Source organism: Halichoerus grypus, chromosome 2 (genome assembly GCF_964656455.1).
Source record: "Halichoerus grypus chromosome 2, mHalGry1.hap1.1, whole genome shotgun sequence".
Classification (NCBI taxonomy): Eukaryota; Metazoa; Chordata; class Mammalia; order Carnivora; family Phocidae; genus Halichoerus; species Halichoerus grypus.
This window is the reverse complement of record NC_135713.1, coordinates 99,063,971-99,087,379: the sequence shown is the minus strand read 5'-3', so window position 1 is coordinate 99,087,379 and position 23,409 is coordinate 99,063,971. Positions and strand designations below refer to the sequence as shown.

The 23,409-nt window shown below is 39.7% G+C and overlaps 2 protein-coding genes across 4 annotated transcripts in view; one reads left to right on the top strand and one right to left on the bottom strand.

The window, feature by feature from the left end:
* Nucleotides 1-16,747, bottom strand: part of MRPS27 (mitochondrial ribosomal protein S27) — a 99,179-nt gene extending 82,432 nt beyond the window's left edge. For both annotated transcript variants that reach the window (XM_078067210.1, XM_078067211.1), the window contains exons 1-2: nt 16,602-16,747; nt 9,422-9,499 (exon numbers count right to left, since the gene is read on the bottom strand). In XM_078067210.1, the coding sequence (XP_077923336.1) occupies nt 9,422-9,499; nt 16,602-16,674 (151 nt within the window). In that variant the 5' untranslated portion in view covers nt 16,675-16,747. The remainder of the gene's footprint in view (nt 1-9,421; nt 9,500-16,601) is intronic.
* PTCD2 (pentatricopeptide repeat domain 2) overlaps nt 16,748-23,409 on the top strand; it is a 31,939-nt gene continuing 25,277 nt past the window's right edge. Inside the window, exons 1-3 of one of the 2 annotated variants that reach the window (XM_078067212.1) lie at nt 16,748-16,904; nt 18,266-18,358; nt 21,665-21,794. In XM_078067212.1, coding sequence (XP_077923338.1) covers nt 16,793-16,904; nt 18,266-18,358; nt 21,665-21,794 — 335 coding nt within the window. In that variant the 5' untranslated portion in view covers nt 16,748-16,792. Of the gene's footprint in view, nt 16,905-18,265; nt 18,359-21,664; nt 21,795-23,409 lie in introns of those variants that run through there. The other variant, XM_078067213.1, reaches the window with a different exon arrangement.

The following is a 23,409-nucleotide window of genomic DNA, read 5'->3' as shown; positions in this document are numbered from 1 at the left end:
CAGCCAACAGCTTGCTATCATACGGTGGAATAAAATCCAAAATATTTTCTATGACCTACAAATGCCTACACAAGTTTTTTGTTTTTTTCTGTCTTTTATACTTAGAAGTAAAGTCCATGAAAGCAAGGACTTAATTCACTGATGTATTCTCAGTCCCTAGAACAGTTTTCATAAAAGGCACTTAATAGCTTTAAAAAATGAATAAAAGGAAGAAAGGAAGGGAAAGAGAAAGGGAGGGAAGGATGAGAGGAAGGAAGGAGAAAGCAGTAATTGAATTTCCAAGTTTTTTTTACTCCGTGGTAGAAGAAATTAGTGTCAAGTAAAAAGAAGACAGAGGTAATCAATCGTCAAGTATCTGTTGAAGACTTTTTGCTGTGCATTTAACCACTTTTTCCTCTTTCCTTTCCCTGGGGCAATGCTCTCAATGACTCAGTAGCTACTGTGGGAAAGCAACACAAAATGCTGAAAACCTGATATGATGCAAAAGTAATTTCTTATGACTATCTTAAAGGGATTGATACCAGGTGATTAAAGAACATTAACACACACACACACACAAAGAAGTCCCAAAAACCTCTTCACGTTAAGGCAAATTAACATTGTAAATAGGATGATATTAAACAGTGGTCTCACGATACCAAATCTTTCCAATAAACACTCGATTGAGTTGGCTTCTGTACTGTGGTAACTCAAGATTCCCTTTTAATCCTTCACACCAAGACATCATCAGTCAAGTGAAATTGGTTGGGGCCTCAAAAAGGCAACAGCTGCAGAGCCAGCATTAGAGGAATAATATTTGCATATTAGAAGTCAGAGAGGGATTTGCTGCTAAATATTGTATGTGACCAATCACCTTATGCAACAGTGTCGGTGTGATGAATGAGGCAGAAAACTGCACAGAGCAGGGATGGCCAGGAAAGCTGGGGCAGCTGTGGCCTACAGAGGGCCAGCGCCACAGGCTTCTGGACCATGAGCTTCAACAGCCAAAATCACACTTCATGTTTCAGTGAGGGGCCTACAGATGCCCAGTTTTTCTTCAAAGAAATGTGCCAAAGAAGATGCCTTCTTGCCTGTCATTCAGCTCCTCAGGAATATATACTGCAGAGGATGGTTGGGTCAACAAAAGCTGTATGGGAAAATGGATCTTCATCTAACAAAACGTAAAGCTGTACAGACAACATGAAAGTATGTCCAGAAAATGAAATGTATACTAGTATAAAATGCTCTTCTTGTCTGAAGAAAACAATACCACTGATGATCTAAGGTCATAAAAGATTTTATTAAGGATCCTGCACTATTCCAAGTATAGGAGTGTAATCATTCACAAACCTGGTTAAGGATCTGAATCACCTGCAAAACTTGAAAACTTCAGATTCCTAAGTTTCACACACCCAGAGGGCGATTCTAATTCTGTAGACTTGAGGTAAGACCAGGGAAATAAAAATTTTTAAACAAAAGCCCCCAAGAGACTGTGATGCACCCTCACAAGACCGAGAATGAATTATGTCTGAGAACTACTATGGAGGCAACACAAAGTAAGCCTTGGATGTTGCTCGTAAGCTCGAAGAGGATATTAAACGGAATTCCATTTCTGGAATAAGATGGAAAATAAAACACCTAAATAAAATATTTTTTAAAAATTCAAATATATGACTGAGCTTTAGGCGAGAAATTATTAGATAGTTTTGGCTTTTCATGATTTCTATGTAAATGTGTACCATTGTTACCGAATCAACACTAAACTTTTTCCGGGCTTAAGAATATTTGTGTGCCTTACCTAATTTATGTAATAAAGAATTAGATACAAGTTATCTTTTTTTTTAAGATTTTATTTATTTATTTGACAGAGAGAGACACAGCGGAGAGGGAACACAAGCAGGGGGAGTGGGAGAGGGAGAAGCAGGCTTCCCGCTGAGCAGGGAGCCCGATGCGGGGCTTGATCCCAGGACCTGGGATCATGACCTGAGCCGAAGGTAGACGCTTAATGACTGAGCCACCCAGGCACCCTTAGATACAAGTTATTATTGTACCCTCTAGAAGAAGTGATCAGAAAACAGAGTCTGAAGCTATGTTTTTCCTTCCCACATTTAAGAAAAACTACAAGCACACATGACATATGTATAGAAGCAACAGAAAGAAGTAGGAAAAACTAACCTAGGAACCATTCTGAACTTAAGATATTTAGGTTTCCATGTATCTGTCACCAGAAGCTTTAAAACAAATAGTTCTAGTAAAGGAAAATCTAAAGGCAAGCTTTATATACGTATATACTAAGAAAATGAGACTAAAGGAGGATGATGTACACAACTCAGACCCATCTCTAGAACTGCCAGCAGATGATAAATATGAAACCTAATAAATATATGTCAGATATAGATGCAAATATGGAACTGACCAAGTTAGAAAAAGCACGTTTCAGAAAATTTGTCAGGCTTCAAGAGCAAGATTTGAAAAATCACTGCAACAAGCCAAAGACCACCCCAGCTGAAATGACACAGCAAAACCAAACCTCAGCTAATGGGAGAAGTGCAAGAAATGACCACAGTGCTTAGTTTCAACCTGAATTCAAATGTGTCAATGGTGTAATTCTCTTTGAATTCGGAAAGGGAGTTCTTAAAAACAAAAATTAACTAAAACGAAAAGGTGTCCTTTACTTTATAATTATTTATAATCTGAAAAATTAGAAATAAAATATTTAATTCAATAAGGCTCAGAAATCCAATTCAGCTCATCACCAGGGCCCTCAACCCCTAACAAGGTGACCCAAGGGAGAGAACTTCCTCTGATAGAATGCAGGCAGCTTCCTCATCAGGCCTTCCCTCCTACTGGCACCCTACTCAGTTCCCCCAAATGGTTTTCTCCTTAGTCCTATTCACTGTGGGCCCTAGTCTGTAATTAAAAAGCTGCTAACTGGCTAATGCTGTTAACTTGCACCCTGTACCTCCTCAATAGATCTGCGTGGTTAGTGGAGGAATTTCAGAAACAATGCTTTAATTCAGTGTTTATTTTAACCAAAGGGAAGCCTAGTACAGAAACAGTCTAAAACGGCAATCTTCTGACTTGAGTTGGAAAGCCCAAGAATCCTAGGGTTCTATAAAAAGCCCAATTGGAGAACTAAGGCCCTTTCAATAAACACATCAACCGTAATGGATTAAAATGTGTGGAATGCTTAAATCCAGGAGTTCATAACGGTATTTAAAAAAAATATATCCTCATTGATCATTTTTTGGAGTATGGTAGGAGGATGGTAGGATGGTAGGATTATCTTGAAAGCTGCCTCTTCATAAAAACTGTATCTCAGGATAACTAAACTGCTGATGAAAAAAAAATCTTGTAAAAAATTTTCTCAGTAATAAATGAGGAAGAAATGATAGAATTAAAATAGTAACATTCTGCAGCTCCTAATGAAATAATAGATATATAAGCAATGATCATGAATGGCCTTTAATATCACAGAGGAATAACCAAATGCTGTGTACCTCCTGATAAAAGTAAACAATACTTCCTATGAAGTAGTCATGCCAAAAGAAAAACAAAAAAGAAACCCTGAATCTGATCAGGGTCTGATCTAACTGCCAGCTTTATAGGGCATATGGAAGATAGAGGAACATGTTAAACACCACCATAAGGATGAAAACAGCAAATCCAGAATGTGGGAAACTCTCAGACAAAAGACCTGTTTTCCTCAACAAATAAATTACAAGAGAGAAACTTACAGATTAAAAAATAATTAAGAGACATCTCAACACATTACAATGTATGAACCTTATCTGGGTCCCATTTCAAGAAACTAAATTAAAAAAAAAACTTACAAGACATCTGGGGAAATGTAAACATTGATGGCATATTTAATGTTAAGGAATGACTAATTTTTAAAAATGAGAATGGTATATTTTTTTAAAAATCCTATCTTTTAGGGGTACATGTAAAAATACACATAAAATGATCTGCTAACAAAGATTTGTTAAAAAGTAATCAGGTGATGGGAAAGGGGATTGATGAAACAAGAGACTAGGAAGGAATTGGTAATTGCTGGAGCCAGGTGACAGTATACAGGAGGATTCATTATACCATTCTCTCGACTTTTGTATGTTTCTATAAAAAATATTTTAAAAGAGGCAAGGGGAGAATAAAATGAATTGCACTGTATGGACCTTATATGCATCCTGATTCAACCAAACCATTAAAAAGATTTATAAGAGTATCCAGGTAATTTGAACACTGACTGTATCTTTCATATTTAAATAATTATTAAAATTTTAGGTATGATAATGGTATTAAAAATACCCATACCTTTGAGACATATATGTTAAAATATTTATGGGTGAAATTACATACTATCTGGGATTTGCCTCAAAATAAACCAAAGGATCAGGATGGGGAGTAGAATTAGAGATGAAGTAAAGATTAGCCATGAGCTGGTAACTGTTGAAGCCAGATGATGGGTACAGGGGATTCCACATTTCAATTACTCTACTTTTGTATGTTTACATTTTCCATTATAAAACATTTTTTAAAAATTTTACCCATGATGTTAGAAGTCAGGATAATGGTTACCTTTAAGGAGAAAATGCGAGCCACAATAAGGGCTTCTTGAGTGGGAGGAATGTTTTATTTCTTACATTTCTTACATTAGTTTACTTGGTTCATCAATCTACACATTATGATTTATGCACGTTTCTGTATATATTATTCTGCAACCAAAATGTATTTTTTAAAAAGCAAGAAATCCACTCTTCAGTGCAAGGGAAGGCACTATGGTAGAAGTGAAGGTACTACAGCAATCACTGAGAACGCTGTTTTTCAGCATAAAGGCAATGGCCCTAAATAAGTGTCAGAATATGGCCTCAGTTTCCTCATCCATAAGGGGGAATAGCAGCAGCTGCGTTAGCTGGCTGTTGTGAGCAGTAAATGGGACGGCACCTATGAAGTGCTTACAACAGAACTAGCAAGGGATGAAGGTTGCCTTTGACTCTTATGTCCGAGGACCTGCCCTGCATTCATGGCCTGCTTGATCCCTAAAATGCAGTGCAGGTACTAAATAGCACTCCCGGTTTTAATCAAAGAGCTCCGTAGCAATAAATTACCCTCATACTGGGAGCTGGACAGATCCCTATTAGCCCGCCCCAAGGCTCTAACAGAAAACCACTAATGAGACTGTACAGGAGGCACCAGAGCCTCACGCCCATCAGAGAAAACACCGAACACCTCCCCCGCAAGTACTCCGCGTGGAGGCGAAATCAGTTAAGCAGATGGAAGCCGAAGCCCCACACCCACGCCCAGGCATCTTCCCTCTCCCACCCCGCTCCACTCCACCCCACGCCCTCCAATGGAGACGCGCGGAGCAAAAGCCTCATATCGCCCCTCCTCCTTCCCCCAATCAGCGAGCCCGCACCAGGTCGCAGCGCCCAATCACAGCGCTCCACATGCTAAGGGCAGCACTCCGCGCAAGCGCTTACGGGGGCGGCTTCCGGAAAGGTCCGCACCCAAACGCCAGGTTCCAAAGGCTGCGCAGCGGTCTGGGCAGAAGCGGCGCTGCCACCTACTGCACGATCCTCGGGATGCAGCCCCAGGCGGGTGCCTGAATTCTCAGGACACACATCTCAACCCAAACACTCAAGAGTTAGGGAATACATGCAGTACTATCACATGGGTGCGAAAGTTTTAATGACATTTTATTTTATTACACAGCAGAAAAAAAATACTGTCTCAAAGAGCCTCTTTTTCCCCCAAGCAGTTTGAGTTTCCAAACCTTACCTCATACCCTAATCTTTTATATAGGGGTAGAATCAAGGGGCCTAGAAATTCGTTCATTCCACATTTCTGGAGCACCTATTATATGGTAGGGTATGAACTGAAGCAGGCATTATCATCATCCCTAATTTATGGCTACAGGAACAAGGTTAAATGACATAGTTTCTGAAAGCTGGCTTAACTAAGGCTCACATCCAGATGTCTACCCCCAAGGGCAGACTTTTCGCCACACCAAACGGCACAACGATGGTATAAAGTGCTGTAAGAATACAGGGTGAGGAAAAAATTCTGACTGCATAGGGATTCAGGATGTACAGAGGGTATTCAAGGAGGGTAGTCTTCAGTAAATGGCAGCTGTTAACGCTTTTCCAAGTATACTAATCTTAACAAAGACAGTCACCTACATTTGATATTTTATTTATTGCAGACTTACTTTACTCATTCTTTGGCAAACAGCTTCTGCTTATTCAGGATCTATGTAAAAGTTCCTGTAAATCTGTCCCCTAATAACAAAGAGCTGACTATATCCTATACCAAGGCACCAAATATAATGGTCTTTTCTAATTTTCCCTTCATGCCTAGGAAGGCGTTAATAATAGCTTTCCTGAAATTCTTCATTTTCTTCTCTGCACTTCCACAGCACTTTTCTTACAGTTCATGCATGGCATATCAGAACACGCTTTGCAATATAATCAATGGAGTCCATGTTGGTTTCATCACTGGAACAGTGATTCCCAAAAGGAGTACTAATGGCCCCAGAGGGCAACTAGAAATATGGGGGTGTTTTCTGACTATCACAATGACTGCAGGGAGTACTGAATGAGCAGAAGACAGGAAAATTAGATAACTTGCAATGCAGAGACTGTCCAACACATCAAAACATTGTCCTTGTTGGGGGCCAGAGTTTTCGGTATAGAAGGCTGATACAAATATGGCCTAGAAAAGGCAAGGAGCTCTGTGGGGATGAACTGGAATTGGAGGTTTCAGCATGAATTCATTATTTGTAAAATATGTACACGTAAGCTTATATGCATGTGTGTGCATATATGTTTATGTGGCTATGTATACTTATTTTTCCTAGTTCTAGCCACTGAATAGGCCAAGAAGCAAAAACTCCACAGTAGCAAGAGGACAACTTGTGCACAGATCTTGGTTTCTAATACCATTCCTTACTAAAAGGAACCAGGACTCCTTGGAGAAATAGTTGATTCCAGGGCTAGAGCAGGAAAGATACAAGATGGAAAACTGGGAGTCAGGCTGAAAGGACTTCTACCAGCCAACACTGAATGTGACCACCCAAATAACAAGGATGGTAAGGAATCATTAAAAGAAAAAGAGGAATCCACAATCCACGAGATCATACTGATAATAACAGAGAAAGAAATGGAGGGAACGGAAGGCTCCTACTTACATTAGAATATTGAGTACTAATTACTAAATGTGGAGGTATTAACGAATTGGAAAACCATCATTTTGCAACTACCATAGTAAAGATTGCTTCAGGCAAGAAGCTAAATGGATACTAAACTTAGGGGGAAACTTTCAATCAGCAGCAGGACAGTGGCATGATACTAAAGTATCTCTCCACAGATTGCCCATTAGTCACAAGGGAGAAAAACAGTAACTCTCCAGAGAAAAAATCACACACACTTGACTGGGTGATCAAAGTTAACCTCACCAGTGAGGGCAGATGGACATTGGGTGTCTCCAGATGAGAAGACATCCTGAGAAGGACACAACATTATTGACAATATTCTGGCCAGGGGACCCTTCCTTGAATCTAATTATGAAGAAATACAAAACAAATCCCAAAAGAAGAATATTCTATTAAAAAAAGGGACTGGCTTCTTAAAAAATGTCAGGTAGTGTACACCAAAGCACTCAGCTTAACGGGCTATAACATATGTAACAAACTCTCAAATGGTTAAAAAAAAATGTGTGTGTAGAGAATGAGAAAGCAAAAACAAAAGGGTCAAAATGATGACAACTGGTGAACCTGGGCAAAGAGTACATAGATGCTCTTTTTGTATTATTCTTACAAGTTTTTGTAAGTTTAAAATTATTTACAAATAAAAAGTTAAAATATTTGCCCCATGTACCATGGCATCTATGACATGGCAGACATTAACATGAATAAAAAAAAATCAATCTGTTGATAATGGACAGAACTAACTCCATTTTACATATAAACAAAGGCAAAGTACTTTTTTGGGCGAAATTTGAAAATAAGCTGAATTTTCCATAGATGCAACTACCATGTAAACTGAAGACAGTAATTAGACTTGTTCAGAACTTTACCAAGAGTGTTCACCATTTTGTGAATTAAACAGTGTCCCATATGATAATGCCATTCCTGGTATTGGACCTTGCCAGTATACCACATCTGTACCCATCTGCACTTCTATCTATTCACACTGATTCTACGTTTCAGTGCAAGTATGTAGTTACTTACCTTCAGATTCTCCACACCTCTGCTTTGGTTAGCCCCTGCCTACATAGCCATTCCAGGACATACAAACCAATTTTGCTCTTGCAGTAACATCATCAGGGGAGAAAATTATGAGTCTTTGAAAGCCCTCCCCACCCCAAGCTGGGCCATCACAGACAGCTACAAAAGAATGTCTCCCTCCTCCTTCCCCCCACTTATTAGAAGAATCCATAAACACAGGGGGACTTTATTCTTTAACATAAGCCCAAAAAAGCAGAGAAAGAAATCTGGGGGAGAATATTAGATCAGCATTGGAATTGATCAAAAAATTACATCAGTCCCATAAAACTATCACCAATCATCTGACTTTATCAATGTCCTCATGATGTTACATATAATGTATATTATATATATGAAGTATTTATATTTCTACAAAATGCTCATAGGGTCAGTGACTTCTTTTAGAGATTTCATTTATTTAGAGACAGAGCAAGAACACAAGTGGGGACAGCGGCAGAGGGGGAGGGAAAGGGAAAGAGAATCTAAAGCAGACTCCATGCTGAGCGCAGAGCCAGACGTGGGGCTTGATCTCACAACCCTGAGATCATGACCTCAACTGAAACCAAGAGTTAGAGTCAACATTTAACTGACTGAGCCACCCAGGTGCCCCTAGGCCTTGTTATTTTAGAAAAGGCTGCTACCTGTGTAATATGACCTAGAGAACAAGGAAAGGGAAGTATAATTAGGAGCCTACTGCCTGAGAAGATGTTAGCCAACTATTTTTCCTAAATGGTTTGTATGAAATTATAACACTGCTTTCAAATCTATTACCTGGTAATAAAAAAAGAGTCAGAAAGAGCTCTAAAGACCACAAGTTAAGAAATTACAATAAAAAAGCATGAAAATATAAAATATATTTTTCTCTGCAGATAATATAAAAGAGACAACCTGCATGGTAACTAACTGTATGACTAAAATGGACAAAAAACAAGAAAGAAGAGAATTGTTTACATAATTTAGGGAGACTAATCAAGGCAAAAATTAAATAGAAATTTGCAGGATAGCAAAAATGATTTTGCCACAAGTAAAATAATAATCTAATTCTTTGTAAGACTTAAAATGTGCTTATCTGAATGGGACCATCATAAAAGCATCATTTCATAAATACATCATACGAACATGATGGTAAACATATAGAGTGAATGACATGACACATCTAACAGCTCAACAGGTACCTACCGAGGTGACAATGTTCTTTTTCTCTTGCTTCCCATTTATGGCTGTCCACATATGCTGCAGAAAGCAGTCCTCTTTCACCTGAGGAAAAAAGTCAATTATTAACAGGTGTGGCTTCACAACGGGTTCAGTTTATGTCTTATTAAACATAGCTTTGTCATATTTTCAATGTACTAGGTTATGTAAAGATTCTAGTATTATACTATAACCAATATTGCAGACTTCATAATTCAGTTCATGACAACATGCATTCCATCTTTAACAAGTAGAAGATACAGAAAAACTGAAAATTTCTACAATAATGTTACAGGTAAGAATGCTGGTAATTTTGTTCCTATAACTTTAGTACTAGAAGCCAGTTGTTGCCCCTACATTATAGCCTAAGTGAGCCCTAGAACTCCTTCTTATAACCCAAATACTTGCTGAACTGTTGATTAACTCATTAATCGAATGCTTTATAATCATTAGCCCTAAAAACATTTCCATCTGACCTGGATCAGCATATTTACCCTCACTTCACATAAAGCAAAGAGTATCTTACCCAGTAACCAAGCACTCTACTGGTAAATAAGAGAAACCTAACAAGCCAGAGTTGAGGTAACTCACTAGATGGTATAACTGTATTCCCAGAACCTGGCACAATGACTGGTATATGGCCATACTCGATAAACATAAGCTCAAGGAATGAATGAGCAGCAACTTAACCAAAACTAGAACTTTTTGTGTTTTAAAGGACACCATTAAGAAAGTGAAATGCCAACTCACAGAATGGAGAAAATATTGCAAATTACTTACCTGATAAGGGACTTATATCCAGAATATGTAAATGGCACTTACAACTCAAAATTTAAAAAGACAACCCACTGAAAAATGGGCAAAGGATCTGAAGAGACATTTCTTAAAAACAAAAACGCACAGATAAATGGCCAACAAGTACATGGAAAGATGTTTAGTATGATTTGCCATCAGGGAAATGCAAAATACACTGAAATACAACTTGATACTCTCTAGAATGACTATAATAAAAAAGACAGATAAAGATGATAAAGATGTAGAGAAACTGGAACCCTCATATATTGTAGGTGACAATGTAAAATGGTGCAGCCACTTTGGAAAAGTTTGGCAGTTCCTCAAAATGTTAATGATGTGGGAAACAAAGACAGAAGAAAAATTATTAAATTTCCTTACTACCTACAGCCCATTGACAAGTCCTTGAAACAGGTAGAGTGATATTCCCCAAGGATTCAACTTCCTTTATGTTGATACTCTGCTAAGGACAAAAGGCAATCTTAGCCCAACCCCCAGGTCCCTGTAAGTCTACTTTCACATATAAGAATTCCTTTGGAAACTTCCTTTATCTCTACCCCTCAGGATACATGTTGGCAATTATCCCCCAAGTATATGAACCATTGATAGACATCTGAAGGGTCTCGGACTGAGTTTTTACTAAACAGTAATAAATGACCTTTCCTAACAATAGCTACCCCCCTCAGGATCCTGGAAACCTTGTTTCCAAAATACCTGGGAGGCTTACATTATCCCTAACCCCTCCCAGCTTGAAAGTATATAATGGGCAACTCCTCATGACCCCAGTGCAGCTCTTTCTGCCCTCTGGTCCTCGAGCTTTAATGAAAGCACCTTTTTGCACCAAAGACGTCTCAAGAATTCTGTCTTGGCCTTCGGCTTGGAACCCTAACGTCTTTCCTACATCATTAACATGGAGTTACCATGCAACCCGGCAATCTCACTCCTAGGTATATACCCAGGAGAAATGAAATCATGTATCCACACAGAAATTGGTATACAAATGGTCATAGCAATATTACTAATAATAGCCCGAAAGTGAAAATAATGCAAATATCCAACAATTAATAAAAAGATAAACAAAATGTGATAAATTCTTATCATAGAATATTATTTGGCAATAAAAAGAAATGAAGTACTAATACAGGCTACAACATGGATGAACCTTGAAAACTTTATGTTAAGTGAAAAAGAAGCCAGTCACAAAAGGCCACATACATTTATATGAAATGTCCATAATAGGCAAATCCATAGAAACAGCAGATTAGTGGTTGCCTAGAACTGGAGGGGAGGGAGTCAGGAAAGCTTGTAGGAAAATGGGGAGTGACTGCTAATGACTATGAGGGGTCTTTTGAGGTGATAAAAATGTGCTAAGGTGATGATTGTGCAACACTGTGTGTATATATATATATTTAAAAAAACCCCACTGCACTGAATTATTGAAATGGGTGAATTGTAATGATATGTGAATTGTATCTCAATAAAGCTATTTACAAGAAAAAAAAGGAAGGAATGGCAGATAAGTATCTAAACGTAACACACAGTCCATAATGCGACAGCGGCAGCGTGGGAGTTACCTTAATTACCTTAATTAAAAGGAGTCACCCTCCCTTACCGTAATTACAGGTCAAAATTTTACTAGAATAATATGCTAAATTCGAGGCCTAAAGCTTAAGCAATGATGCAGTAATATGGAAAAGCTTCCAAAGACTGTCTCAAAGAGGAACTAAGAGATTTTTAAAGAAATAATAACCATTAAAAAGTGCCTACACTTCAAGTGTATTATTAAAAAAAAATTAGATGTTTGGCATAATACCTTTTCATAGAAACGTTTTTCATAGATTTTTTTCAAAGCACACATTTTTCATAGAAACAATGTTATAAATTGTTAGTTACATTTCTACATCTGCCAAGAAGGATGAATAAAATCCAATGGCATTAGCTGTGTAGCTGTACAAGTCAGGAGTGGGAGACCTGAGATTTGGTCTGAATTTTACCAGTTGGTAGAAAACTAGAGACCCTGCAGTTACAAATGAAGGAGCTGACCTTGGTGATAGTTAAGGTCGCTGCTTGTTCTTACATAGAACCAAAAGAATAAATTCACCTAATCCATTCATAATTTATAGCAGTATTTCTATGCAAACTGAATTCCAATTTCTAAAACCAGGAAGGTGTCTCCTTTCTGTGGGAAACAAGAGCAGCTCTTCTCTATGTGAGCATGAGCTAAGGACTATTAAGCTATATACATCAGGATACCAGTGACTTATTCTCTATTATTATTATAATTTCTTACTTATTCTCTATTTCTGCTTCTAGCATAAGAAATCACCCTTTCCTATTCTGGAGTCAGAAAAGACAATTATGAAGGTCAATGTTCAAAGAGTTTCTAATTGGAAGACAAAAAGGCAGGGGAGGTACTGGTGGGGAAAGACAGGAGTCCAAGAGTGCCCTTTGTGTACAGTTGTTCAAGGGCGATCACATGAACTGAAAACAAAAAACAAATGAAGACCAGTAAATCTACAAAAGGTAAACCCAGCAACCCTTATATACATGAACTTTTTAATGTTTGCTTTATAAGAAAGTAACCAGTAATCACTTTCCATTTCCACTGAGTATAGAACAAAAGGGTTTAAGGACAAAGAATTTAAATTTGGCAAATAGCAAATTTTCCTAGACCAATAGAAACCAATGATAAATGTAGGAATGAGTGGCCAAGTCTGGTAGGCAGAAAAATGACCCTCCAAAAGACGTCCATGTCTTAATCTCCAGAACCTGTGAACATGTTAGGGTACACAGCTAAAGGGGATTGAGGTTAAGATCACCAATGATGTTAAAATGAGGCGATTGTAGTGGGTTATCCAGGTGAGCCCAATGTAGTCACAAGGTCTTTAAAAGTGAAAAAGGGGGAAGACAGGTACTGCTGATGAAGGGTAATTGGAAGGCAGGCAGGCAGGGACAAGCCCCCGCCCCCGCCCCCGCCCTAAGAGGAAACCATCCTTAAAAAGATTTACACCGCCCAGGAAGGAGCCCTCCACCCTTTCCCATATGATAGACAGGTGACAAAAATCTGATTGGATGACAGGTGCAGGGAGCGTTAATCAGATTGAAACAGCCCACCAACAAGCTCATAAAAAGCCCTAGACTTAGAAACTCCGGCGGCAACCCCTTTGGGTCCCCTCCCTCCTTGGGAGCTTGTGCTATCACTTTGCTATCGTTCAGTAAACCTTGCTTCTCCACCCACTACTGTCTGGTCTCCCTCTTCATACTTCGAAGTGGCGTGACCAAGAACCGTGGGCACAGACGGAGAAAAAAAATCCTGCAACACTATGATGTGTGAAGGATGGGGTGATATAAGGCCTTGACTTGCTCATGTTCAAGATGTTTGAAAAAGGGGAGCATCAGCCAAGGAATGTAAGGGGTCTCTCGAAGAGGGAAAAGACATGGAAACAGATTTTCCCCTAGAGATTCCTGAAGGAAACCCATCTTTTTCAACACCTTGAATTTAGCACAGCCAGACCCTATTGTCAGACCTCTGACCTACAGAGCTGTACCATAATACTTGTATTGTTTTAAACCACCTAATTTGTGGTAATTTGTTACAACAGCAATAGGAAATTACTACACCTTAAGAAAGACAAACATTCCATTTCTGTAAGCCTTTTAAAGCAAGATGTTTATCTTTTTGATACTTTACAAATGACGTCATTTAAAAAAATCTTTGCATTTCTGTATAGTAGTTGGAAGGTCTGTATATTAACATTAGAATCAAAGATTTCCTATGAAGTCAGACAGAATGTTAAATTGGGTGAACAATGGTAAAGTGGAAAATCTAAAACAGTTTCTTAAACTTTAATGTGTATGTGAACCTTGATAAAGTGAAGGTTCTGATTCAGTAGGTCTTCAGTGGGGACAGAGACTCTATTTCTAACAATTTTCCACGTGATACGATGTTACTCCTCAGACCACATTGAAGTAGTAAGTGGATAAAACAACAACAGCCTCCCAGTTTCAGGTCTGAGTCTGAATAATCCCACTCTGCAAATGCCACCCAACAGTACATATAAACCTTTCTTGAACTTGGCTATCCTTCAGCCAGTTAGCTTTGGCGGCAACCATATTCTCTAAGATAAAACTCTCCACCATAAAAAATATTTTCTCTATTTAATTCCAGAAAAGCTACCTCCGAAGACCAGAATTTCAAAGTTTAGTGAAAAGTGATTGGCTCTACATACTTACTCATTTTATAGTTATTTTGGCCTTCAGACCAATGTCTCCAAACATGTTTTCCATCCAAAGAAAAGCAGTGATTGTCGACACAGATATGCTCTAGAGTCACAAAGTCTGCAGCTGGAATCCTTGCCTGGCTAATAAATGGTATGAAACCTGGGCAAGTTGCATAGTCTCTGAGCCGCTTTCATCATATGTAAAATAGAGAAATATTACCTACCTTGTATCATAGTTGAAATGAGGGCATGTTAAGTGCCTACTCAAATGTTCACTATGTAATAGGTCCCAATATATTTGCTTTCTCTACTCTCTTCATAACTTTAAATCACTTTTCTAGTTTGTACCAAGTACATTTTCCCCTCTCTTATCCTGTAATGGCTCAAGATGTTATGCTGACTTAAAAGTCAATCACCTTATCTGCATTGTCAAATCCGGGATGGTCCTTAATGCACTATCCGGCATACTTCTATTACTTGCCTTATAGCTTCCAGTTCCTGATTTCCAGACTCCTTTCTTCTGTGGTCTAACCTAGTGCTTATTCAATAGAACCTAATGATGGAAATGATCAATTCTGAGCTGTGCAACTGTAGCCACTAACTACAGGTCTCTACTGAACACTTAAAATGTGGTCAGTGTGACTAAAAAACCTGAATTTCTTATTTTAACTAATTTCAATAGCCACATGTAGCTAATAGCTACCACGATGTAACAACACAGGTATATCTGACTACAAGTTCACCAGTGGAGAACAAAATGCTAACTGGAAATTCAATTCACCCTTATCTAATATCCATTCCCTTGTTAGAATGATTGCCTCAAACACTATGCAACCATGATAGTCTCCCTGATACACAATTCAAGGTCTTGTGTAAATTGAAAAGCATTTACTAAGAGCCATAATTAAGCACGCTAGCAAACAGGTACAGCAGCTAATTCTTATTGAGACGCCAGGTACTGTACATACTGCTTTACCTAATGTGTGGCACTAAACATTTTCACCTGCTAGGTCAACCAGTTAATCTTCAGAAAACCTGGTGGCCAACAATGAGGTTTTGAGTTGATACTTAATAGCTGTTCCTAAAGAACTGTGAACAACAGTGTAAGCGTTGGTTTTTAATAGGAGCTACAGGGTATGCTGGAAAGAGAAGATAACGGGCAGTGGAAACATCAATTGTGATTACTGCATTTTAGTCATATAATCATACACCTATCAGGATTTAGCTTGTATAAATGTCAACTTTTTCTAAGTCTTTATCAGCAGATCCATCAAAAACATTTTGAGTGAGGTGCCGTTTACTCAAATATCCAAGTACAGTTGACCCTTGAATAATACCACTTTGAACTGCAGAGGTCCCCTTACACAGATTTTTTTTCAATAAATACAGTATAGTCTTCTAGATTTACTAAATCTTTACTAAAGATTTTAGTAACATTTTCCGTAGCTCACTTTACTGTGAAGAATACACTATACAATTACATAAAACATAAAAAATAAGTGTTAATGGACTGTTTGTTACGGGTAAGGTCAACAGTATGCTTAAGTTTGGGGGGAGTCAAACACAATTTTTCAACTGCCTGGGATCATGCCTCTAACCCCTGAGTTGTTCAAGGGTCAACTAACTATACTTCAGAAGTACCTATTGGCTCTACACGTGGAAAACTGTGGCATAGAAAGGTCACTCAAAAGTTGTGCCCCAGGTCATCAGATAATGAGAAATTAGCACTGAAATTCTTATCCCAAGTGGAGATCAAAGGTCTCCAATTGTGAGGTGGTGAGGAGTAGGTTTAGGACGCCCCTCCAAAGACATTTAAGCAGGGAGGAAAACTTCCTAGCTCTCAAGTGGGCACATTTGGACTCTTCAATGGCAGGAAAGAGACCCTAACACACAAACCCTGCAAATCATATGCAAAAGACCTCATGCCATAACTTCATCTACTCTGCACACCTCTGGACGGGCAGGCACTATTTTGGGTAAGGAGACGGGTCCGAGGCCATACTTCCCCTTTCTGTACTACCCAACGCTCCAAATGGTTAGCAACTAGATCCCAGAAGCATTTCTTGTCCTGTTGAAAGCCCACAGCTCCCTTCACTTAAGGAAGAGTTATCAGGTGACTAAAGAAGTAGCCCCACAAAAGCAGAACAGCCACCAACCTGCCAGAGAGAGCGGAGGCAGAGGCACTTTCCGCGCCAGAAGGAAGCAGCGGCTCAGTATGAGAGCTGCCATCTTGGAGCATACCAAGAGGATGAACGTCCGGGGATTGCGGGCAGAGGAAGGGGTGGGGTCCTAGGCCGACGCTCCGCCCCCCTCCCCGGCTCCCGTACTTGGTGTGGCCCGGGACAGCATGGCTGCCGCAATTCGGCTGCCGAAACACGACGTGCTGCAGGCGCTGCGGAGTTCGGTGTATCCCCGGGTGGGAGGCTCAGGCTCCACGTGCTGCTGCTGCCCTCTCGGAGGTATCCGCGGCCTCTGGTCGTGAAGGAGGGGAGGAACGGGAAAGAAGGGAGTTTAACACCTCAGCAGGCATCACTTGGGAAATAACAGCGCCTTAGTCACTCACTGGCCTGGAGCGTTCGAGCTTGCTCTTTCGTCCTCTGGTTGCGTGCGTTTGCAGCACTGGCTCTGGGTGTCATGGACACCCGTGTGCCTGGGAACGAAAGGACAGCCGGGCTGGGGTCTCGACCTTGGGGCTGTAGTAGTCCCTCAGAGGAGGCGACGCTGTTGTCTGGAAATCTCTCCCCCTTGGGTGTACTGTTCTGCACAATTTGGTAGCAGAGGTCTTAGACTCTGAGTTTGGCGCTCCAGCTCTGCCGCTAATAGTCTGAAAGACCTTGTGCAGGTTTCTTCATTTGTAAAATTGTCCCTTAATAACTTTATGGAAATGATTAAATTTGAATATACTGGTGAGTGATAATAAAATACTTAACACTTGGTGTCAGGTATTACTCTATGCATTTTACGTATATTAATTCCTTTTCTCTTCACAACCCCCAGTGAGAGAGGTTCCCATTCTTTTCTCTATTTACAGGGGTGGAAACAGCTAGACCAAGTAATTAGCCCAAGGTGAGAGGAAAGTGGTAGAGGAGGGATTTGCACTCAGGCAGCACAACAGTACAATCCTGCTGTAACCGTATCTCTGGACTCCTCGTAAATAGACAATACTTTTTATTGGTAACCTGTTACTGCCGTACAGAGAGGTCTTCAGTGAATGATTCTTTGACCAGGCTCCACTCCGTGCACAGCCAAGCATCCAAAAGAAATGTTTCCCAAACTTATCCTTTCTACTAAGCTGTGGTTAGTGATTTCTGATACATCATGAGGATACCGACAACCCAATTCTGAGAGGCCTTAACTCCTGATTTCACAAATGGTAGAACCGGGAATTCCAACGGTCACACTCTAGCTGTTTGCACTACCCTATGTGCTTCCACCTAGATAAACCGAAACTAGATCTACCAGTTTGACGTTTAAACAGTAACCTTTAGTTTTGTTTTTTGTTTTTTTATTCCCTTGTAATCCCATAACTAGATGGGGAATGTATATTTGTCTTTCACTTCCCAGATTCCTCTCAACCCGTCTCCATACAGTTAATCACGAGCTCCTTTCACACACAAAAACAAAACTTGCTGAGAATTTGAATTTTCCGATAGTTTAGAGATGTTTACTTTTCCACCAGGGTGACTTATTTGTAGCTGTCCAGATGGATTATTTATGTTAAGTGAAGATCAGTTATTAGAAAGAGGCAATCAAGTTCTACTCATGTTTTTGCTAAGTATAAGATAGTGAAAATGATTTTACTTTTTTCTTTGATTTTTAGCTAAAAGATACCTACTTACAGATAATATTGTGAAATTAAAAGAATTTCAGCATAAGAAGTTGGCTATTGCGTATCATCTTCCTGGCACCAAAGGTAATTGAATCTGTTTTGTTAATTCTTTCATTGATGTGTCATTCAAGTTTTTTCTCTCCTTATCCCTGAGAAAAAATTGACATGGATTATTCTTAATTTCCTAGACTACCTTTAAATGTACTTTTCATCTCACTTTCTACTACTACAGAGTCTACCACTCTCCTCTTGTCACATTTCCCAGGATCCCAGAGAAATCCTAAAATTAGTGTTGGAACCAGTCCTCTCTAGATCCATGCCACCCAAACTAAGGATCATGGGTCAGCAGCAGCTGGGAATTTCATAGAAATACCAAACTTGAAGCCCCGGACTGTTAATATGCACAGTAAAGTCTGAGAAGAACTGCTCGAGATGATTGGCTTTCACATTTTTGATGCACCTCTGAGTAAAAAGTATATTTTACATAGTATCTCCAGTATATGCATACATATATATACCCAAGTGAAATATAGTGAAACAAAACCATCCCATGTGTGATGCATTTTCTTTTCTTTTCTTTCTCTTTTTTTTTTTTTTTTAATATTTGAGAGGGAGTGAGGATGGGGGGAAGGGAAGGAGGGACAGAAGGAGAGGAGAAAATCTCAAGTGAACTCCCTGCTGAGCATGGAGCCTGCCTAGGGGCTCACTTGATCCAGTGACCCTGAGATCATGACCTTAGCTGAAATCAAGAGTCGGAAGCTCAACTGAGCCACCCAGGTGCCCCCTGTGATGCATTTTCATATTTTTCTCCTCGGCTGAAAAAATCAATAGGCTAAAACAAAGATTTTTTTTTTTTAATTATCAAAATATTAGTCATTGTTGAGCCTGGGTGATGGACACATGAGAGCATAATGTTCTCTCTCTGTTCTGGGCTATGTTTGAATATTTTTATTACAAAAAGCTGAAAACACACCACCACCCTAGGTCTTACTCCTTTCAGCATCTGAGAAATCTTGTTGAATTCATTCCCTCTCTCCTGCACATTTTTTCCAGTACTTTAAATTCCTTTATAAACGTAACAAGACTCCTCTCTTTCAGTAACAGTTTAGTTTGTCCCTACTGACTTTTTCAAATCTCCTTACTCTCACCGTCAAATGTTTCTGAGCACCTAAAAAACACTTATTGCTTCTGGCCCTCCAGAAATCACTCTTTCCTCACCTCTCCACTAATCATATTATTACATTATACCACCTGTGGAATGAGAACATAAACTTTAAAAGGGAGAGGGAGAGGGAGAATATGTTCATCTTCAGTATGGGAGACTCAGTCTGGATTTTACCTCAGTCTTCTTTTTACCCGTTTACCTTTTGGGGCTTTGTAAAATTGGCAGAATTAGGGTTCGTGTCATTTTCTAGTTAGATCCAATTGTCATAGTCATTCTAAGGCTGTGACAGTTGTGCATATGTTCTGAAAGGCAATTAATATAATAAGTGCCAGTTTACTCCATGGTCCGATTGATATTTATAAAATCCCATCCACATTTCTTCATTATAAAAACCCACAGTGGTCCTCTGTCATATACCACATTGTGCACACCTCCCTGACTTCCTAGCTCCTCCATAGTGGGACCTTACCCTTTCTGGAGTTCAGTATGATTTCCTGTTAATCTAGTCACAGTTCTCCCCTCAGCACTCCCTCGCCCGCCCCATCCTGTGATATTATTCATGCTGATTCTCATACCAAGAATGCTCCCCTCTCCTGAGTTTCTCCCAACCCCTTCCTTCTCCAGCCCCTTCCTTTCTCTCTGGTACTTCTCCACTTCAACCATACCTGGTCTGCTTCTGCCACCCTGATATCTTTTTTCTGTATCATGTGTATAGTTGGTCAAATGTCACACCCTCCATCACTGTTTTCAGATACTTTGTATAAATATATCTTGTTTTCTCAAATAGACTAAGTTCTTTCAGGGCATGAACCATAGCTTAGCCTTCCCTGTGTTACGAGCACTTAAATCTTGATTATTTGTTTTAAAATGCAAATTACGTCTCTTGAAGTTTTGGATTCTTAAAGGTTATTAAAAAGTATAAGATACAAAGTCATTCCATTAAAATTTTTTATATTAGAAATAGTTAACAGAATAAATTCACTTAAATCTGACAAGTGACAGAATGAAGATGAGAATAATGTGTATGATTTACTGGCAGTTACTATGTGCTAGGCCCTGTGCTAAGTGCTTAACATACATTATCTCAGTATACGCCAGGAGGTAGCTCTCATGATCCTCACTTTACACGTGAGGAATCAAATCTCACAAACAAGCATCTCCCCATAGCATACAAGTGGCAAAGCCCAGGTCTTTCCATCTGTAAAACCTTCAACCATGATATGGTTCTGCAAATAACGATTGAAGGGTCCACAGCATTAACTTAAAGCAAGTGGGGCTTCTTTTCTTGTAAATTGAGAACAGTGTCTGTCTCAGCTTCCCAATCTTGTGTTTTAATGTGTATTGTACCATTCCTTTAAGCAGCCTTCCTTCAAAGCTCTGGGTCTTAGAGCAAAACCTGTAGACTTTAATTGGCAGCTCACATGCTTCTTTGATGCTGCCCTTGCATCTCACCCCCCATTCTGCTGAGAATCTGGTCCCTTCCTAATGCCAAGAAGCAGTGTTTCCTTTTGGTGTTTGACTATCTCCATAGTCAGTCAAATACAAGATAGGGAACAGAGATAGAGCGTAATCACCTTGATATGATTCTGTTACAGAGAGTGTTTGCTGCTATTTAGAGGGTAGTTTTTTTACCCCCTGTGCATTATGTAGTTCTGTGTCATGCTTTCTAACAACTGAGTAGGGAGACCAAGATAAATGAGTGGTAGAGTTGAACCAAATGAAAGAGATGTGAAGTATTCCTGAATTGTGTGGGTCAGCCATTGGGGCAAACCCACCTTCACTGCATATTTTCCTTTCACTTTTCCTGCTAGGTACCCTGCCAATTGATGGTTTGGATGTCTTGGTTACTTTTTTTTTTTTTTTTCTAATGGGTCACCTATAGGTACAGTTTTGAGGTAAGCCTCTGGTACATGAGTTCTTAAACTTTAATGTGTGGATCACCCAGGTAGTTCAGATTGCATATTCTTGTGTTCCTACCCCCAGAGATTGTATGTTAGAAAGTTTTGAGTGGGCCTCTGGCCTGTAGCACAGCTAGTTTGCTTCGTAGACCTTCTGTGACACTGTTCTTGAGGAGACTAGCCAGTGATGGGAGCTATGTGGTCATGAGCCCCTCTCAATGCCCCTTTGCAATGTGCCAGGATCCAGTGTCCCCTTCTTCTTGAGGTCAGATTCCTGATAGTCCCAGTCAGCCTGAGTGATGACCATTATACCATGCTTTCTTCCAGCAACCTATCTGAGAAACATGGAAGAGAAATTGACTCAGAACAAGCTCATCCTGAAGGAGGAGTTGAAAACCTTGCTTCATTTGAGCGATTCCCGGGATGATATGGAACTGGTTAAAAATGTCATTTACAGGTGAGGCATTTCCCTAGAATTCTGCCAGCTTTGGTTTCTTCTCACTCTGTTCTTTTCCCTGAACAATCTCATCCACTTAACAAGGTTTCAGCTGTCACCTGTGCATTGATGACTTTTAAATCTCTTGTCCACATGCCTGCACTGAGCTCCAGACATTTATATTCATTTATCAAACACTTACTGGATTCCTTCTATGTGCCAGGTACTGAGGATAGAAAACCAGAATTCATGCCTCAAGAAATCACCAGCCTGATGAACTCTTCTCCTATGTCCCCTAGGTCTTCACATTCAGATTGCTTCTTTTTGCTCTGTTTTCTGTTGCACTGACCACTCAGGACAGATACCAGGGAGCCTCTTTCCCCTAATCTCATTTGCTCTCCTCCCTGACAGGATAAGAAATCCCACTGCTTCCACTTCCCTGGTATCTCTCATCTCTAGCCTTCCTCTCTCTGCCCTCATTACCAGTGTCTTAGTTCAGGCCTCATCGTATCTCATTTGGATCACTTCAGTGGACTCCTGGCTCGGCTCCCTCCTCCTGGCATATGCCTATTATGTTCCATTGTCTCTGATCCCTTGTCAGTTTCTCATGTCAGGGGAACTCACGGGTAATCATAGCCTGCTGTTGGGAAACCCAGCAAAGGTTTCGCTTACTCAGGAAGTGTATGACGTGAAATCAACAGGCTTCATTTCTGAAATTAAGTTCATGGCCTTTTTATTTTTTAATTAACATATAATGTATTATTTGTTTCATGAGTACAGGTCTGTGATTCATCAGTCTTACATAACACCCAGCGCTCACCACAACACATACCCTCCCCACTGTCCATCATCCAGCCACCCCATCTCCCCACCCCCCCTTTTTTTAACCATTTTTTTTTTTTTAAATATTTTATTTATTTATTTATTTGAGAGAGAGAGCATGAGGGGGGGAGGGTCAGAGGGAAAAGCAGACTCCCCGCTGAGCAGGGAGCCCGATGCGGGACTCGATCCCGGGACTCCAGGATCATGACCTGAGCTGAAGGCAGTCGCCTATCCAACTGAGCCACCCAGGCGCCCCTTTTTTAACCATTCTTGAAAAATATATTTCTATACATGGACCTGCATATATTGTACATTTATAGAGAGAACTACAGGGTGTTCATATATAGAATACTGGAAGGATATGTACCAAAAGTTAACTGTGGTTCTCTGGGAATTACACATTTTTTTTCTCTAAATATGTACTTTTTTGATTTCTCAAACTTGTCTATAGTGGGCATTATCAATTTTATAATGTGAAAAAATTTGTGTTATTTTTAAAAAGGAAAAAAACACAAAATTACACTAAATTCATTGAAAGTTGGAAAACACCAAAAAAGTAGAAGAAATATGTCATAAATTCTGATATTTCAGTTGTCTCTTATTGTATACCAGAACTTTTAATTTTTTTTTAATTTGACAGAGAGAGCACAAGCAGGCAGAGTAGCAGGCAGAAGGAGAGGGAGAAGCAGGCTCCCCACTGAGCAGGGAGCCTGACGTGGGGCTCGATCCCAGGACCCTAGGATCATGACCTGAACCGAAGGCAGTCGTTTAACCAACTGAGCCACCCAAAGCCCCTAAGGTTAGCTGTTACACA